This window comes from Asterias amurensis, chromosome 7 (assembly GCF_032118995.1).
Source record: "Asterias amurensis chromosome 7, ASM3211899v1".
Classification (NCBI taxonomy): Eukaryota; Metazoa; Echinodermata; class Asteroidea; order Forcipulatida; family Asteriidae; genus Asterias; species Asterias amurensis.
In genome coordinates, this window is record NC_092654.1 from 1,565,141 (window position 1) to 1,582,978 (window position 17,838).

The following is a 17,838-nucleotide window of genomic DNA, read 5'->3' on the forward strand; positions in this document are numbered from 1 at the left end:
GTAAAATGTTAATTTTCAAAATTGTACAAAACAAGAGTAGAATGACAAATTATAATTTACATTGAAAAAGTGGTTAGAAAAATACCCCTCAAAATTAAATGGAATGAATCAAATACACCAACTACAGGTTAAAATGGGGTTTCGATTTAGCGCTAAGTGCACGTTGTAAATAACTACGTTGCTGACTTGGCCGATTGCGGATGTAAAAAGTGCCCGATTTTGGGACTAAATGTTTGCTGTTTATGGTTAAAAGCTACGAGGGAAAATAATGCCTGAAATGGAAGGAGTGCTGTTCAAGTGGACAAATTATTTGGCTGGTTAGTATTATGGTGTTATGTATCAAAAACGGCTTCAAAATGGAATCAATAACGGGAATGTAATGTTGATTGAATGAACGAATCATCGAATGACATTGACTGACGGACTGACTGACACTCGACCTCCTCAACTCACGTCGTCAACCCCCCCCCCCCGGCCATCCCCGCTCAACTAAAATTGTAACTCATTGTCAAACACGCCACCACGTGGTCCAGTGGGTTACTTAAATCATAGTGCAGGACTTGAATCACAAGGTTGTGGGTTTTGAATCTAACTGCTGATTTCACACTACAAAAATTGACATCTCCTTTTGTCTGAATCATGGACATGGTCCTTATGTATGGAGGTAAACATGGTAAAGAACACATGTTCAACCTATGTTTGCATGAGAGAGTTTGGGAGAGGGCTGGCTGGCAAACTTGGTGTTTTCCCCTTGTGTGGGAGGTTGCCGAGTTCCTTTTTGGATTTTTGGAGGGGAAAGTCATGACTGTTGTTTATAAACTGATTTACTTAAGTGCATTCTGAAAGCTTCTTCCATCCTAAAATGCGCAGTTCCTATTATAAATAAGGAATTATTATTATTGTTTACAAACAAACTAACAAACAAATGTCAAAAGGTAGACCCAGCAGTAACTGCAGCGCCTTATAACTCCCCCTTTTCAATAGTTGAACGTCTCTGAAATTTAACTTGTTATTGAATGTTTTCTTTTTGTGCGTGCCTCAAAGAGGGTGTTGTACAATTTGCCAGCTTAATTAGTAAAAATTAACCCATATATAGGCAATATATCCGCTATCTGCATTTTATAGTCAATTTTTTTGTCTTGCAGGCTGGCAGCTAAGATGGTTTGTTCTCGATAAAGGCATCCTGGCATACTACAAATCCCAAGACGAAGTTCATCTCGGAAGTAAAGGATCAGTCAAAATAGCATGCTGTGAAATAATCGGTAAATCTATTACGTCTCTGTGTATCTTTCTCCATAGGCCCTCGTGTGTTAAACTTTGACCCAAGGAGTAAAGCCCTGTTCATACTTCCTGCGATACAAACTTTGACGTCACAAATTTGCAACAAATTATTCGCGTCAGTTAACTTGTGCTCAATTCCTGCGAAAGTATCGCTGTGAAAACAGTCCTGTAACAGCAAAATTTGTTTCGCATTCGCATTTGCAGAAAGTAACGTGTGAGAAGTTGAAGACTCTAGCCATGTTCGAAATGGCGGCTATGACTTTGTCCGGATTCCGGCATCATCATGTGTTTAAGTATAGGATGTCCTTGGCAAGACACTTGGCAACCATCATAGCTGATCTGTAGCCTCCATTTCAGATACAGCCTCAGTCTTTGCTGAGTTAAATGGCTTGGTTGGGGGCTGGGGGCTGTCAGTCTACCTCTTTCAATGTTGTTTTTACGTTCGTTTAACCTTTACTCTCTTGTTCTTTTGCAAGAAACCCTTAAAATTCTGGCTGGTCTGTTTCATTCATGAGCAATTTTTATTTAGATCTGGGCCCAATCTCATAGCACTGCTTTTGAGCAGATAATGTTTATTAAGAAGTTTGCTTTTAAAGAAGTCATTCCTTAAACCATCTAAGCTCCCAGGGGAGTATACAGCCTGTGCAACAAATGTGCTACTAAGCTAACTCAATCACAAAATTCATCTCTCTCTTCACAGGTACCCATTTACCCCTGGGTGGAGAGAAGCAATTATAGTTGAGTGTGTTGCTCAGGGACACTAAAGTCACGACCGGGACTCTAACCCACACTCTGCTGGACAGAAACTCCAGAGCTTGAGTTTGATGTTCTTACGCTTCGGTGTGACACACCTATGCCTTCTCCTTTAAGTAGAGTTTTCTTTTATTGTTTCCTCAGTTCATCCGTCCGACATGTGTCGTCTTGATCTAATCATTCCTAATGAGCAGCATTTCTACGTCCGAGGAACGTCTCCCGCAGAGAGGCAGCAGTGGTTGGTTGCGTTAGGCTCGGCTAAGGCCTGCCTCACCGATGCCAAGCAGCAACTGAAAGGTAGTTTGAACTGCACTTCTTGTAAAGGTCAGGGGAAACAAAGATACCAGGGCTCAGAATACTTCTACTTCTTGTTTGGTAGAATCCATAAGACTGGATGTAATGCCAAGAACTTCTTGTCCATGAGCGGTGCAGTAGTGCGTACGTAAACTGGACCACAGGCTCAACGCCTGTGATTTTAGTGTTAGGCCAGTTAACTTACAAGACCTGGCTCACAAATGTCAAGCAGCAACCGAAAGGTACTTTGCACAACACTTCTCGAAAAGTTTGCCAGTGGTCAAAATTAACACTGGACCTCATGCCTGGGGCCTGTGATTTTAAGTTCGGGTCTGTCAATGTATACGTATAACGCACAAGTTTTTAACTTCTGCAGGCAACTTTTAGTTCTACTTGTAATTCGGGAAAACGAACCTTTCCTTGGGCACACGCCTGCAATCCGTTGGACCTCCAGAATGTTTCGTTGAACCACATTCTGGTGAAGTAGGGGAGCAAGCCTGCATTCAAGTCAAGATGTTTGTCATAAAAACAACCCACAAATGAACTTAACAATATGTTTTTTTTACAGATAAGACAGAAGAGACATTGAAAGCCAAGATGTCTGAACTGCGCCTGTACTGTGATACGTTGATGCAGAGTGTCGCTGCAGTCAAGTTGTCTGCCAAGGCAGATGATACTCCAGATATTGAGGTACGGAAGGTTAGGGAGAGACAAAAATATACAGGCCTAAAAATCACCCACGCCACCCACAGCAATAGTAATATCCAGTAGGCTCCGCCCACGACGCACGTGTCAGCAAGAACACATGGGGCTCTCCAATGCCTTTCTGCACAACTCTGCCGCGTGCGCCAAGATACGCGCACTGATGACGGACCTTATTTGTCGGACCTTCATTGCGCTGTGATTGGTCAATACGCAATGGGGCGGAGCTTAGTGGATCAGTCTATTGCTGTGGTGACCTGTGGTTTTGCTGTGGTGCCCTTTGCAAAGTTGCAATACAGTTTTTATTCATAAAAAATGCCTCTTACCAGGGAAAAATCTGTGTGCCGCTTTAAGAGCAAAGTTGCCGACCTGTAATGTACTATCTTTGTGTATAAATATTGTTAATGAGCAAACTCGATGCTTTATACTTCCATTTCTGACTAATTTTGACACCTCGTTTTAAGTTCTTGCAAAAAACCCTGTCTCAGAGTTCTGATTTTGTTCATTGGTGGATTTTTTATTTAGTTAACATTTTTGAGTATTGTTCTGTTACAAAAGAGCATTCTTATATTATTTCTAAATAACTATTTTTCATTTCTGTGTGTATTTGTAATATTTTGCTTGTGTTTATAATACATTTTAATGACTGTTTTTGTAAACTGTACATTTTGCCTTTTAGCCGCTGTATTGCAGTGTGTTTAATAAACCTTTATTAATAATATTAATAATAATTTTTCACCTTCTAGAAACTCAATGAGTCAACATCGTTACTCTCCGAGACATGCGACACCTTCATTTACACGTTACAAGACTGTATGAAATTAGTCAATAGCTCCTATAAGGTACCATTCGGCAACAGTACACTAACGGAAACGGTAGTTCCGCCTTCACTACAGCAACAGGTAAATATCATTTCAGAGAAGTTATTTAAACAAGGAATGTAGTAGTAGCACCTAAAGACCAACTTATTCATCAGATTAAGCCTGGTTCATACTTCCTGCGTATGCGAATGCGATACAAATTTTGTCGTCACAAATTCGAAACAAATAATTCGCGTCAGTTGACATGTGCCGAACTCCTGCGAAACATTCGCTGCAAAAACAGCCATGTGATGGGATACAATTCCCCTTCGCATTCACATTCACATGAAGTATGAACCGGGCTTAAAGGCAATGGACACTATTGGTAATTACTCAAAATAATTATTAGCATAAAATCTTCTTTGGTAACGAATAATGGGGAGAGGTTGATGGTATAAAACCTTGTGAGAAACAGCTCCCTCTGAAGTGAGGTTGTTTTTGAGAAAGAAGTAATTTTTTATGAATTTGATTTTGAGACCTCAAATTTAGAATTGAGGTCTCGAAATCAAGCATCTGAAAGCACACAACTACGTGTGACAAGGGTGTTTTTTCTTTCATAGTTATCTCACAACTACGATGACCAATTGAGCTCAAATTTTCACAGGTTTGTTGTTCTATGCATATGTTGAGATACACCAAGTGACAAGGCTGGTCTTTGACAGTTACCAATAGTGTCCATTGTTTTTAACTAGTTACATAAAAACTGCATAAGCTTTGATAGCAGCAACTACTTTATCAGACTAGTTTTGCATAGTAATCAGGGAAGTTTAGAGTAACAGTACACATCGGTGTATTGGGTATTAAATCAGATTAGTTGTTATCTATTGTTATCTTTTCTTATTTGTTCCTCCCATTTTTTGTGTGGTTTTGATTTTACCCATACACCAATGAGTACACCATTGTATACTCGGAACTTCTCTGAGTACCATGCAACACATCTACAGGTATATTACTTGAATGGGATTAAGCTTGGGCAATATCACAATATTATGGAATATCGCAATATTAATTTGGAAACGATTTGGATATCGGTTCGATTTGGTTTTAATCGAAATATCGATACATCGCGATATATCTAACGTGATATATCGTGATATATCGTGATATCGATTTAGTATCGCAATATCGCTATGTATTTCCATGCTTAGACATCTTGCACCCCATAGGTTTGGAGTAAAACCAGAAGAATAGGTCATTATAACACCTCTCTTATGCTATGATTGTCTCTTCTACAACTTTCACTGGGAGTTTGAAGACTGATGATGTCAAATTTAATTAATCGCGATTATATCGAATATCGCGATATATTATCGGCGATATATCGTGAATAAAATAATTCAATATCGCCCAAGCTTAAATGGGATTTGAACCCATGACTTTGCTATTCTAGAGCAGATGTTTGCCACTAAACCACCTGGCTTGATTACTGCAAAGATTTTATAAATGTTAAGTTTGCATTTGGGAATGAAGAATATTATTCATGTTTTTTTTTACTCATACAGGTAAACTGATGTGTTAAGCACTGTTCACTAAGTACATTCCTGAGTCCTGTGAACAAATCTATAGAAATTACTCTTGGATTCAAGCAGATGTCTTGCCACTAGACCACCTGGCTTGATTACTGCAAAGATTTTATAAATGTTAAGTTTGCATTTGGGAATGAAGAATATTATTCATGTTTTTTTTTACTCATACAGGTAAACTGATGTATGTTAAAGGAACACGTTGCCTTGGATTGGTCGAGTTGGTCTTTGAAATGCGTTTTGTGACCGTTTGTTATAAAATGCATATGTTAGAGAGATGATGTAAAAGTAGAATACAAGGATCTACACAAATATGCCTCGAAATTGCGTGGTTTTCTTTTTACCTCGTTGTATATCACGGTCGGCCATTTATGGGAGTCAAAATTTTGACTCCCATAAATGGCCGACCGTGATAGTTCGCGACGTAAAAAGAAAACCGTGCAATTTTGAGTGATACTTGTGTGGATCATTATATTCTACTTTTAAAACATCTTTCTTACCATATACATTTCATAACAAACGGTTTCAAACGCTTTTTATAGACCAACTCGTCCGATCCAAGGCAACGTGTTCCTTTAAGCACTGTTCACTCAGTACTTTCCTGAGTCAAGTGAACAAATCCACAGAAATTACTCTTGGATTCAAACCCATGACCTTTGCAATTTGTTCCTATCGGTATCTTGCTTATTTATTTGAATTTATATTTTGTCATGTTTTGTTTATTTGTGTGTAACTATTTTGTGTATTGCATGTTTGCAAAGATATTTTTCCTCCATGGTAGGACCATTAACTGAGTTAAATTTTATTGTTTTTCGATTGATTTGTTGATTTTAATTGTTATGAGTAAAGTGAACTTTGTTTTAAAATTAATTATTTTGAAAACAATCTGTTGAATTTGTGTTTTCACTTTGCCTTAATTTTTCTACTTAATTATGTATTGCAATGAAATTTTCCTCCATGGCAGGACCATTTAACTGAATTGTATTGAATTCAATTCAATTCAATTGAATTGAATTGAATTGAATTGAATTATTGTATTGTTTTTTGATTGATTTTGTTTATTTTGATTGATAGAAGTAGAGTGGGAAACAAAATCTAACTAATATTTTTGAATGAGCTGTTGAAAAGTATTGAATTTATTTGTTTTCATTTTCCCTGTAGCCTAAAAAATCCGCTTCCCGATCTCATTCAGTTGAAGACAGGTGAGAAAATATGTTTTTAAATCCAAAATAATCCACTTGCATGGTTTTACTTGAGTTTGATGGATTTGGTTCTGTACCCCAGCCAGTCAACAAGACCGGGCATTCTTATATTAATGTCCACACAGTTTGCATGCTGAGTTCCCTAGGAAAAAATAGGTACGTTCGATTAGCTTCCCAGGGTCGACCTCGCGGTGCTCATTCGAGTGAGCCCCTGACAAGAGCTAATCGAACGATCACTCCCCATCTTGTGGTGACGTCATGCACCTTGGGCCAGCCCCAAGTGACCCGTTCCTCAAGCAGGGCACTTGGGGCTGACCCGGGTGAGCCCCTGGAATGACCTCAAAGCTATTTGATCGTACTGGGGGCAGATTGGGGTCGACGCGGGGAAGCTAATCAAACGCACCCAAATTAAAGCATGGTTCATACTTCTTGCCAATACTAGTGCCAAGCGAAGTTTGGTGACGCAATAACAGGTAGGCACTAACTTTCCAATTGTGACGCAAGGAAATTCAAAGCATTCACAAGGAGGTATGAACTGGGCTTAACTTGGTAGATTTGAGACAGCTTCTGGTCAGTAGATAGTTTGGCTTTAACCTTAGGAACAAGTTTTGGTTCCTTTGTAAAGATGGGTCTTTGTGAAAGAAAAAAGAAAGTAACTTTGAAATTCTGTTTAAACCTTTTTGTGTTTCCGTCCGACTTCTAGATACACCCCTCCTCAAAATAAAAGTGGAGTTCAAACAAAATATAAGAACCTTGAAGACATAGCATCCCGACCGAGGCCCCACAGAACACGTGCCCCGCCCAACCGACCCCTATCCGCCCCAAACACGCCTACTTCCAACACGCCCCCAACAATGAATAGCGAGCCTGAGGACAACGATGTGACAAATGGAGGAGAAAATGGCCAGTTAAATCACAGTGTCGGAGATGACGAAGGGACGGAGACGATTCTGAACGTCGCAATGCAACATCCCTCGATGCAAGAGAAACCGACAGTTCCGACGTTCTTCTCAAGATGCAGTCCGACGTAAGATCAAACTCAAATACTTCAGTTTATTTTATTTGGGAGACCCTTCTTTCTGTGGGTCTTATGTTTTGTACAGACCATCGGGGTTCTGGTCAGAACCTACCTGCATATGATTCTTACCAAAAAGTTGCTGTTTATTATAGTCGTCTTTTAGACCCATTTTCGTGGCTCTGCCTTAACTGTAAGCAAAGAATCAGTTTTACGGAAGCAGGGAATATGCGCTTACGACAAGCGTATTTTATGGGTTAGCTGGGACATTTGGCTTGTTTGGAAGTTTGGATTGATCACTCTGTATTTAAACGAGTCCCTCGGAATGTTTTTTATTTTGCGTTGATTTTTTAAAAAGCCCTACTTTGCCAATCATGGGCACTCTCATTGGTTTTATTGTTGTGGTGTTTGTAACTTTGATCTGATCTGAATTTGTTTTGATTAGTATTTTGTATGTGTATCGGTCCCAATTCACGCATATCAGCCCACAGTTTGTGCATATCTACCAACAATTCATGGATATCAGTCTGTAATTTGCACGTATCGACTCACAATCCATGGGCATCTGCCTGCAATTTGCGCATATCGATTCACAATTCGCACGCATCAGCACAAAACGCTAATTTGTACTTAAGGTCAACTCTGGACCACATAACCACATAACATGTTTTCAAGACAGTTATTAATTTAACCATAAATTATGATTTCTTTATTCTAGGTTTGATTCAGTTTGTGATTCTTCTGACGGCAGTTTTAAAACAGACGTATTTCTTGATGCCTGTGCTCAAGTCGTAGATATATTCGGTAAGTTGCCAAGCTTTTCAAGAATTCCCCGTATATGTGAACCAAATTCACCAGATGCAAAAGAAGTAAGACTGTTTAACATAACTGCTTCATTCTTTGGATGGGACATAAAGCTGTACAGCCGCATTACACATGTGTACTTAGTCGTTTAAGACATTGGACACTATCGGTAATTGTCAAAGACCTGTCTTCTCACTCGGTGTATCTCAACATTTGCATAAAATAACAAACCTGCGAAAACTTGAGCTGGATTGGTCATCGAAGTTACGAGATAATAATGAAAGAAAAAAAACCCTTGTCACACGAAGTCAAGTGCTTTGAGATCATTGATTCTCAAAATTCTGAATTTGAGGTCTCGAAATCAAATTCGTTGAAAACTACATTACTTCAGAGGGAGCCGTTTCTCACAATGTTTTATACTATCAACAGCTCTCGATTACTCGCTACCAAGTAAGGTTTTATGCTAATAATTATTTTGAGTAATTACCAATAGTGTCCACTGCCTGTAAAAGAAGAGGTTTACTCTAGGCCTCGTCAGGACTCTTCCTCTGTGCAGCACACAGATACAGAGTCCTAAATATTACAGCCCGTTTCTGGGGCGGAAAGTTTTCAGAGTTCGAATCCCCAGTTAATCGCTGATTTCACAATGACTAGAATCAATATTGCCGTCTAGTTAATGAATCACAATTTCTTGATTTGTGCAATTCATAATCATAGGCGTTAAACCCAAGGTTTGTATGAGAGAGATTGGTTGTTGCCAGCTGGGTGTTTATATCCCCTTGGTGGAGTTTGCCGAGTTCCCTTGATGGGAAGATCATCTAAACAAACAAACAAACCTCAAACCTTACCTGCAAGAAGCCACAAACAGATTCACATTCACACTTTCCCCTTCTTGGTGACATTTCTCTGTAGATATGATGGGCTCCTCCGCATTCACACCAGTCAAGATGGACATGAATGGTAACATTAAGGTAAGCACCTACTGCCTTCATTTGCCAGGCAAGTTCTTTTCACTGTTTGAAGTCTCTGTTAAAACTCTTTTTTTTAGAGCTGCTTATTTGTAATCTGCTTACTTGTAATCTGCTTACTTGTGATCTATCGTTCACTCTTTGTATATTTGTACAATTATGTACAATTTAATTTTTTAATTTTTTTATTCTTGTTTGTCTTTTAAAACTTAGCCCTTGGGCTGCGATGTTTGAACTTTTAATAATAATAATATTGTAAAAATAAATTGAAGTAAATGTAGTTTATTTAAAAGGTCTATTGAAATATAGCTTACAATTGTTACAAAATAGTGGATTTTATGAATGGATTGTAAATTGTTTTTTTCTCTTAATGGTAATAATAATAACCAGTTATTATATGTTGCGCTCTTCACACCGGAAGGGCATCACAAAGCGCTTCCAACATCATTACCAGTGGTCCCTGGGCCTTAATTCATTCCTAAAACCATCTCAGTTGTGCGTTGGTTCTCTGCTGTGCCAAGAGAGTTTTCGAGACCATTTCAGAGGGTTTTCATCCCTCGGGAAAAATCAAACACTTTCGATCTTGGCTGTGCTCCGTGGTCATAATGGGTTGATGTGGCTGGCAGTCAGAGGCGCACTTGCATGCCTGCTTCTTGAACACGTTGTAGCCGTGTCCTTCGCGAGTTAGGATGATTAGCCCCCCAAATTATTAAATTATTAGCTCCCTGGGGAGTATACAGCCCTCTGTTTTTTCTTTTCGTCACCTGTTCCAATAACTCCTCTTGGGGAATTCCAGATTCAAGAGCACTAAATTATTGACAAATTACACCCTTTTTCACTTTTTTTCATGAAGAAATTAAGACAGAAGTATTCCACGGATCCATCGGCTTTCTCATCTCTCCAAACCATTGTCCAACAAGAAGTACGGAGTAACGCTCATCAACTCAGGAACTCTGCAACAGACGCTCTTATGTGGCTCCGAAGGTAATTGCTTTCAAAAAGTTCAGTTTGTATGCATTAAACTTTGCTTCACAAAGTGAAATAGACTAGGAGGCCAAGGGTTTGTGCGGTACTTTATAGGGGCAACATAGACAATTGCCTCCATGCCCGTGGTCATTGCCTTGATGGCCTCTTGCATGCCTGATACTTCATGGAGGCAGCAAAGGCAATTGCCTCCATGAGGCCGGTGGATTTTGTGCGATACTTCATGGGGCAACAAAGACATTTACCTCCACACCCCTGGTCATTGCCTTGGTGCCCCATGCAGGCCTGGTACTTCATGGAGGCAACAGAGGTATTTGTTGCCCTTGGTAATTGCCTTGGTGCCCTTTGATATAATCCAAGAGAAGGTTTTCAAAGTTCTGGCCTGTATCCTTCGTTTTTGAAAGGGCAAGGGCACCAAGGCATTTTCTCACTATGAGGAAATTGTACATATTTTACTAAAACGTTTCAAGTGCACCAAGGCAAGGACTAGGGGGCATGGAGGTAATCGCCCGTGAAGTATCAGGCCTGAATGTTGCAAAACAAATTTTCTCAAATTGATTTTTCAAACTTGATTTCAGGGCCCTGGAGTTTATCCGAGAATTTCTTGTGGAGATTGAGAAAGGGGAGAAGAATCTGACAACGGCGGCGACGTCTGCTTACAAACGATCATTGCATAAGTACCATGGCTGGGTCGTGCAGGGCGTGTTTTCGGTAAGTAGACCCCCCTCGTAGAATCATCTCACTGGTTCTCATAGCGACAGATTTATGAGCTCTAAGCCTGGGCGACTAGTGTCGTAGTCGTGAGTATTTGAGTTGCGACTAGTCGAGTAGTAAATTTCTCTAGTCGCCCAGGCCTAAAGAGAACCCACTCTATTTTTGTGTAAAAAATAAAGTATAGATCCCTTGTACCAATAGACCCTTCCCATGAAATATGTAAATTGCACGTATCGCGTGCGCACTAACGTTTTGGTTGGCTGTTTTGTACACGGCTAATGGGTGCATGACGCAGACGCGATTGCGCGTCTGCTTAGTGCACAACTCTATGGCGTTTGGCAACAAACAGGGTCTGTACGCATGCGTGAATGTAATCAGCATATTTCATGGGAAGGGTCCATTGCTGATGTCAAATAACGGTAATGACAGTTTTTGGTTTTACCCGTACACCAATGTGTGTTAGCATTGTATACCCTGTACTTTCCCCCGAGTGCTGTGAAAACAGGCATTTTACTCAGGTGGGATTCGAACCAGCAACCTTTGCAATGCTAGAGTGCTCAGTTATGTCTGTGTTTGCATGTCAAGCACAACTCATTGTTAGTTGTTGTCATCGACCTTTATCAAAATGCAGCCAATAAATGTCTTTTATTATTTCTGCTTTGTATATGAATGGGTGTTGAACTTTCAAACATAGCTCCACGTATCATGTAGAAGAATGCTTTTATCATTGGTTGTATTTCACATATCACTGTTTTTTTTTAGAAAGTTGTAATTCTTCAATATAGTTTTATTTTGCAGTGTGTATTTTTAACTTCTTACTTTAATTGATTGTGTGAGGCGCCTTTTTAGTCGGATTCTGCGCTCTATAAGATTCTGTATTATTATTATTATTATAATAGCTTGTAAATCTCAACTAAAAACTTGATATCTTGCAATTTCTCTCTCGTTGTATTGCATTTTTGTTGTATTTTGATTTGTTGTTGTTGATATTTTGTACTGTATTGTCTTAGGTGCTTTTAGCACTCTAAGGGTGGAAATGTGCACATTATAAGTTTAATTATTATTATCATGAATATTGTTAATTTTAATCCTGATAATCAACAGGCTATATATTTTGCCTACTTTAGTCTGTTTTCAAATTACTATTTTCTATAAAAAAAGTGATTAAATAGCCTGAAATTTATATTAAAGACACTGGACACTATAGGTAATTGTCAAAGACCAGTATTCTCACTTGGTGTATCTCAACATATGCATAAAATGACAAACCTGTGCAAGTTTGAACTTGACCGATCGTCGAAGTTGCGAGATAATAATGAAAGAAAAAAACACCCTTGTCACACGAAGTTGTGTGCTTTCAGATGCTTGATTTCGAGACGTCAACTTCTAAATCTAAGGTCTCGAAATTAAATTTACAAAAAATTACTTTGTTCTCGAAAACTACGTTACTTTAGAGGGAGCCGTTTCTCACAATGTTTTATACTATCAACCTCTCCCCATCTTACCAAGTGAGGTTTTATGCTAATAATTATTTGGACAATTACCAAGCGTGTACCGTGCCTTTTAAGCTTACACCATGTGTACATGCAGGTCGGTTCTTGTACTCAGTAAAACATTCTTCTTGTTTCCAAGGATTCAATATCATGCCTGCTCCCTGTTTAATTCCATCTCCCAAACCAACCCTTCCATTGACATATTCCACCAATCCATCTCTGCCTTCAAAGTCCAAGTCAAGCAAGTGATCCAGCCCTCCCCCTCACTCATCTTGCCACCCCAGTTCATTATGGGTCTTGCATGTTTTCTGTCTGTTCTATTTTTGGGTTTTGCCCCCTCTTGTCATGTATGTGTTTTGTTAACTTCCTATAATTTATTGTTAGATTTTACTGTTTTATAATGTTAAGTATTTTTGGATATTGTATAGGCCTAAAATATTGTATAGGCCTAAAATAAAATAAAATAAAATAAAAATAAGAAAATCATCACATACTATTTGCAATTGCATTATCTCACACGTATTTATTATTATCACCAGCTGGCCGTCCGAGCAGCACCATTCTACGAGGATTTCATCAAATGTCTCTTGATCAATCCTGAGGACATGGACGCCGGGGGAGAAGAACAGGTCCTGGCCGACCTCAGGGTGAGTGTCAAACCCATGGGCATGGTGGTCGACGATCTTAGACAATATTACTACACTGAGAATCTGGAGAGCCAAGCACAGGTATGAGTTGCATCAACTTAGGTCAAAGGTCACATTGCCTAAAGTAAGCCTTAGTGCGACTAGACTTCTACAAAAATAGTTGCAACTACTACAAAAAATTTTTCGCGACTACCTGTTTGGTGAAACAATTGTGTCTCTCATGACTATTCACAACAATATAATTTACTTACAAAACACAATCAGACATCAGTGACACAATCCTTCAATCCTTTTAGAGTGAATTTTATTATATTGCCCCTGCTGCAAACATGGCGCAATCCATCATGCAAAATAGAAACACGTCATGACTAGTGTCCAGGCTTGCTACTAGAGTGGCAAATTTCACTAGTTGCCTAGGCCTATTCTCAAGGTCACAGAAAGGTCACATCGTTCAAAGGTCAGTTACTCTTTTGAGTTGCCTGCTTGTTTTAATGTTTAATGAATAGGGTGTATAAAGATATTAAATATATAAATTATAATATATTTTATGGTAATGTGGAGGGATTTGAATTTTGTTTGTTTGATTTGTGGGATCTTTGAAAACGAATAGTATGTACAGACTTACTCTATGAGTAGAATTCTTGGGAATTTTCTCTGAATTAGGCCCCTACAGGTAAAATTTAACTGCTGGTCACATGTTCAAATTAAACTCGATGGATAGGGCAATTCGTTTTGGTCCATCCTAGCCTGAACATCTGATGTTACACTTTGAGGCTCTTGAACTACGCCAGAGATCTGCCTTGAGCCTCCATTCATAATCACCTTTGACCTCCCATTCATTTCACATGGCCTTTATGGTCCTGGAGATTCACAGCTAAATCTGATGTACATGTGTATACGTATAAAGTCAATACCTTGCGGATGAAGACAGGGGGCTAGTCTAGGTCCAACCTACCCTGGCAAATATTTATGAAAGCGCCCTCTGGGTGGCCGGCACCACTCACAACAGATACGGTGCAGCTAGCCTGAATATCTGACGTCACATATCGAGACTCGTTAATAACGCAAGAGAGTTGCCCCAGCCTAGGTCAATCCCCGCCCATATGCATATTTAACCTACATTAAGTACAGAGTATACGTCTGTGCTAAACACACACCGGTGTATGGGTAAAAACCCAAAATTAATAACCTACATTCGTTTCACGACGCTGCACAATCAGACAACCAAATTTAAGCTGTTTTTTTATTGGTCCGAGGTGACGTTTGTCAGCTGCACACTCGCATCACCCCTGGACCAATCAAACACAGATATGTAAAGCTATGTCACTGCACGTTTATCGTTGACATCATTGTGTCCAATGAAATCACTGTTTGTGAAAACTGGTAACTGTCTTTATCCTTACGGATAAAGAGATAGGGGCCTAGTGTACTGTGCAGCAAGCCAGATGCTATGATGTAATTGGTCAATGCATGAAGGAGCGGTCTATTAGGCCAACCAAAATAAATAACATGTTGCGCGTCCCCACCTGCTCAAATTTTGGACGCCATGCCGATTTTTTTTTTGTAATTTGTGATTAAAGTTTTTTCTTTGTTTGACGAATTTGAGTTATCGAAGTGAGTCCAGAAAATCCACTCCACAAAAAGTATTTATAAAAAGTCAACATTGTGTATTAAACTTTGCTATAAACTATTACCGGTACCATCTGTTTTAGATTGCATTTATGGCTCTCCATAGTTTTCCAACCTCCGATGTCAAAAACCTGGGGCTGTGATGTTGCAATAGCAAGGTCTATCAATCTCGTTAAAAAGAAATTTCACAAATTCAAAAAAAAACCAAGTCCGAACGAGCAACATGGTATTTATTTTACTTTGCATAACATGTATGTGGTGCTCTTGCAGGACACCTTTTCGGTCAATCTCAACTACTTAATATTACTACTTACTTTTGCAAACATTTTCATAGACATGTTTTTACTTTGTGTGTTTTTTTCTGTATGAAATATTGTTTCTGTAGACATTAAGACAAAATCTCAACATGTTGTTTTACAAACTGGTTTTGTTGCAACTGCTGAGGGGACCTTTTTCGGTCACTGACATTGACTGGAAAACCCAAAGTATAATGCACTTTTCTCAGGTTTTAAGGTCACATTTCGCTGCACAACTTATTGAAGTATTAACTGTAGGCATTAAAGGCGCCGGACATTATTGGTTATTACTCAAAATAATTGTTAGCATAAAAACTTACTTGGTAACGAGTAATGGAGGGGTCTGTTGATAGTATAAAACATTGTGAGAAAACGGCTCCCTCTGAAGTAACGTAGTTTTTGAGGAAGAAGTAATTTCTCACTAAAATTGTTGACTTTAAACAAGACCTGAATTCAAGCATCTGAAAGCACACAACTTGTGCGACAAGGGTGTTTTTTCTTCCATTATTCCCTCACAACTTCGATGACCAATTGATTTCAAATTTTCACAGGTTTGTTATTTTGTGCATTATGTTGAGATACACCAAGTTAGAAGACTGGTCTTTGACAATTACCAAAGGTGTCCAGTGCCTTTAAGAAAAAACTCAGCGTGATGTATTATAAACTTTGATAACAGCTGAGGGAACTATTTTGGTCACTGACTTTGACTGAAAAACCCAAAATAATGTGCATTTTTCTCAGACTTCGAGGTCACATTTGGCTGCACAAATGGAGAGAAGTTTAATTTGATTGTCACACGGTATCTGAAATGCAATCAGTGGATCGTTTCTCCAAACAAGGACTTACAAAAAATAATTCTTCCTTGAAAAACTTTCAATACAAAACTAACGATCCGTCGCAGAAACTGGGTCCACCAACCAAACCACCCCAAGCCCCCTTTCCCACACAAATACACATAATAGAGATTTCACCAAGCCCCTAATCTGTGTGTTTTGAAATGCTAGCAATTCCATTCAAAACTAATGATCCGTTGCGTAGGTCTCAGATGTAGGCTGCTTCTGTGAACCCTCCCTCACCAGCGCCCCCCCCCCCTCACCAGCGCCCCCCCCCCCCCGACCATTTACAAACAGTGGTCACGGAAGTTTCACTGCATTTGGCTGAATAGAAACAGTATTGGGCTTTGAGCTGTGGAACTGATCCATTATTTTCTAGTGAAATTTTGTTGCTGATGAGGTCAATCTTTTATCTAACTTTGTGACCACTTGTGACATAAGATCGTCTTAAATTTGGAAAAACTCAAATTTTACGTTTGAAAATGTTCAAATATTAAAATTCAGGTTTGTTCTTTCTTTTTTAAGGTGTCTTGTACCTCTGTGAATTGAGTTATCTTTTTTTTTTTTTGCTGTATTTTTTTTATATATTTTTTTAGAGACATAGGAGGTTTAACACCTAAAATGGGTGTTAGACTGGGTGGGTATTTTGTTGTATACCCGTTTAGGTTCAGTACCATGTGGGTATGTACTGCATGATATCACGTGAAGTTTCCATGATACTATTAATTGATACACATTCCATAGGCTTAACAAGTACATTTTGTTTATATAGAAGTGTCTGAAAACATACCCCCCCCAAAAAAAAACCACAAAAAAAAACACTGGGCCGAATTTCATGGCTCTGCTTACTCTAAGCAAAGAATCTGCACTTACAGAAACAGGGAATTCGTCAAGCGAATTTGGGACTGAATATGTTAAATAACCAGGGATGAGATTGTTCAGACTTTTGGCTGAATTCAGACTTTTTATGTCGGCCTACAGCCGATTTCACGAAATGCTAGGATAAATCCTATCTCGAGTTAAGACGAGTAACCTCGTCCTAACTTAATCTCAAGGTCTGCATGCTACAGTGCAGGGTGGGGACTCGTAATAAGTCCTAAGATTAATCTTAAGTTAGGAAGAGTTTGGTGAAATCAACGGCTGGTGAAGAAACTCAGACAATATTTTTCCCACAAATAAAGAAATCCTGGTCATTGGTCTACCTCTCTGGTGCTTTGGATACTGTTTTCAAAAGCTCATTGAAATCTATAACCCCAGGGGTTACCAAACGGTAGAAATGGCATCATTTCAACATACCTTTGAATTTGTATCCAAGTTTTAGACTTTTTCGTTAGTAATGACTCTCACCCCTGAATAATCTACTACCACTAAAAACTCATCTTTATTTCACAGCTATAATGATCTGTTTGTTTTAATGTTCTTTTCTTTCTTTTTACTTAATTCTGTTTTTGATTTTGAGGTGCTGCGTACTTATTTTTTTAAACTACCATTTCCGGTGGAAATAATAATAATAAGAACACATATAGTGCACCGGTATCCACCACAAGTGATGCTCATGGCGCAAGGGAGAAACACAACAAATAATTTATATCTTGAAGGAAAATTTTGAAGGGGCACCAAGGCCTAAAAGGCCATGTTAGCTTCCATATAATTTCAGGCCTCGGTTTATAAAATTCTGAAAAACCCTATTTTCAGTTTCTGTTTTCATTGTAACGTGATTACCATAGAATTATTTTGTCTTGACATGTCTGATATTTTGAAATATATTGTGTTATAAATGAAATATAATTTTTACACTTTGTTTTCCGTTACCTTTTCTCGGTCACAAGGGTGTTAATTA

General features: G+C 38.8%; 1 protein-coding gene across 1 annotated transcript; it reads left to right on the forward strand.

Annotated features, from left to right (window-relative positions):
- Positions 1–180: 180 nt before the first annotated feature.
- LOC139939475 (pleckstrin homology domain-containing family A member 8-like) lies at positions 181–16,571 on the forward strand. The gene is made up of 12 exons (XM_071935428.1): positions 181–317; positions 1,146–1,262; positions 2,179–2,331; positions 2,897–3,018; positions 3,777–3,932; positions 6,575–6,615; positions 7,319–7,642; positions 8,349–8,434; positions 9,347–9,405; positions 10,256–10,386; positions 10,965–11,097; positions 13,133–16,571. The coding sequence occupies exons 1-12, from the start codon at positions 269–271 to the stop codon at positions 13,325–13,327; spliced, it is 1,566 nt and encodes a 521-aa protein (XP_071791529.1). The 5' UTR covers positions 181–268; the 3' UTR covers positions 13,328–16,571.
- The last annotated feature ends 1,267 nt before the right edge of the window (positions 16,572–17,838 follow it).

Coding starts and splice junctions, on each gene's coding strand:
- LOC139939475 (XM_071935428.1), top strand. CDS start 269: ATGCCTGAAATGGAAGGAGTGCTGTTCAAGTGGACAAATTATTTGGCT. Junction 3,019..3,776: donor ATGATACTCCAGATATTGAG/GTACGGAAGGTT, acceptor TTCACCTTCTAG/AAACTCAATGAGTCAACATC. Junction 10,387..10,964: donor GCTCTTATGTGGCTCCGAAG/GTAATTGCTTTC, acceptor ACTTGATTTCAG/GGCCCTGGAGTTTATCCGAG.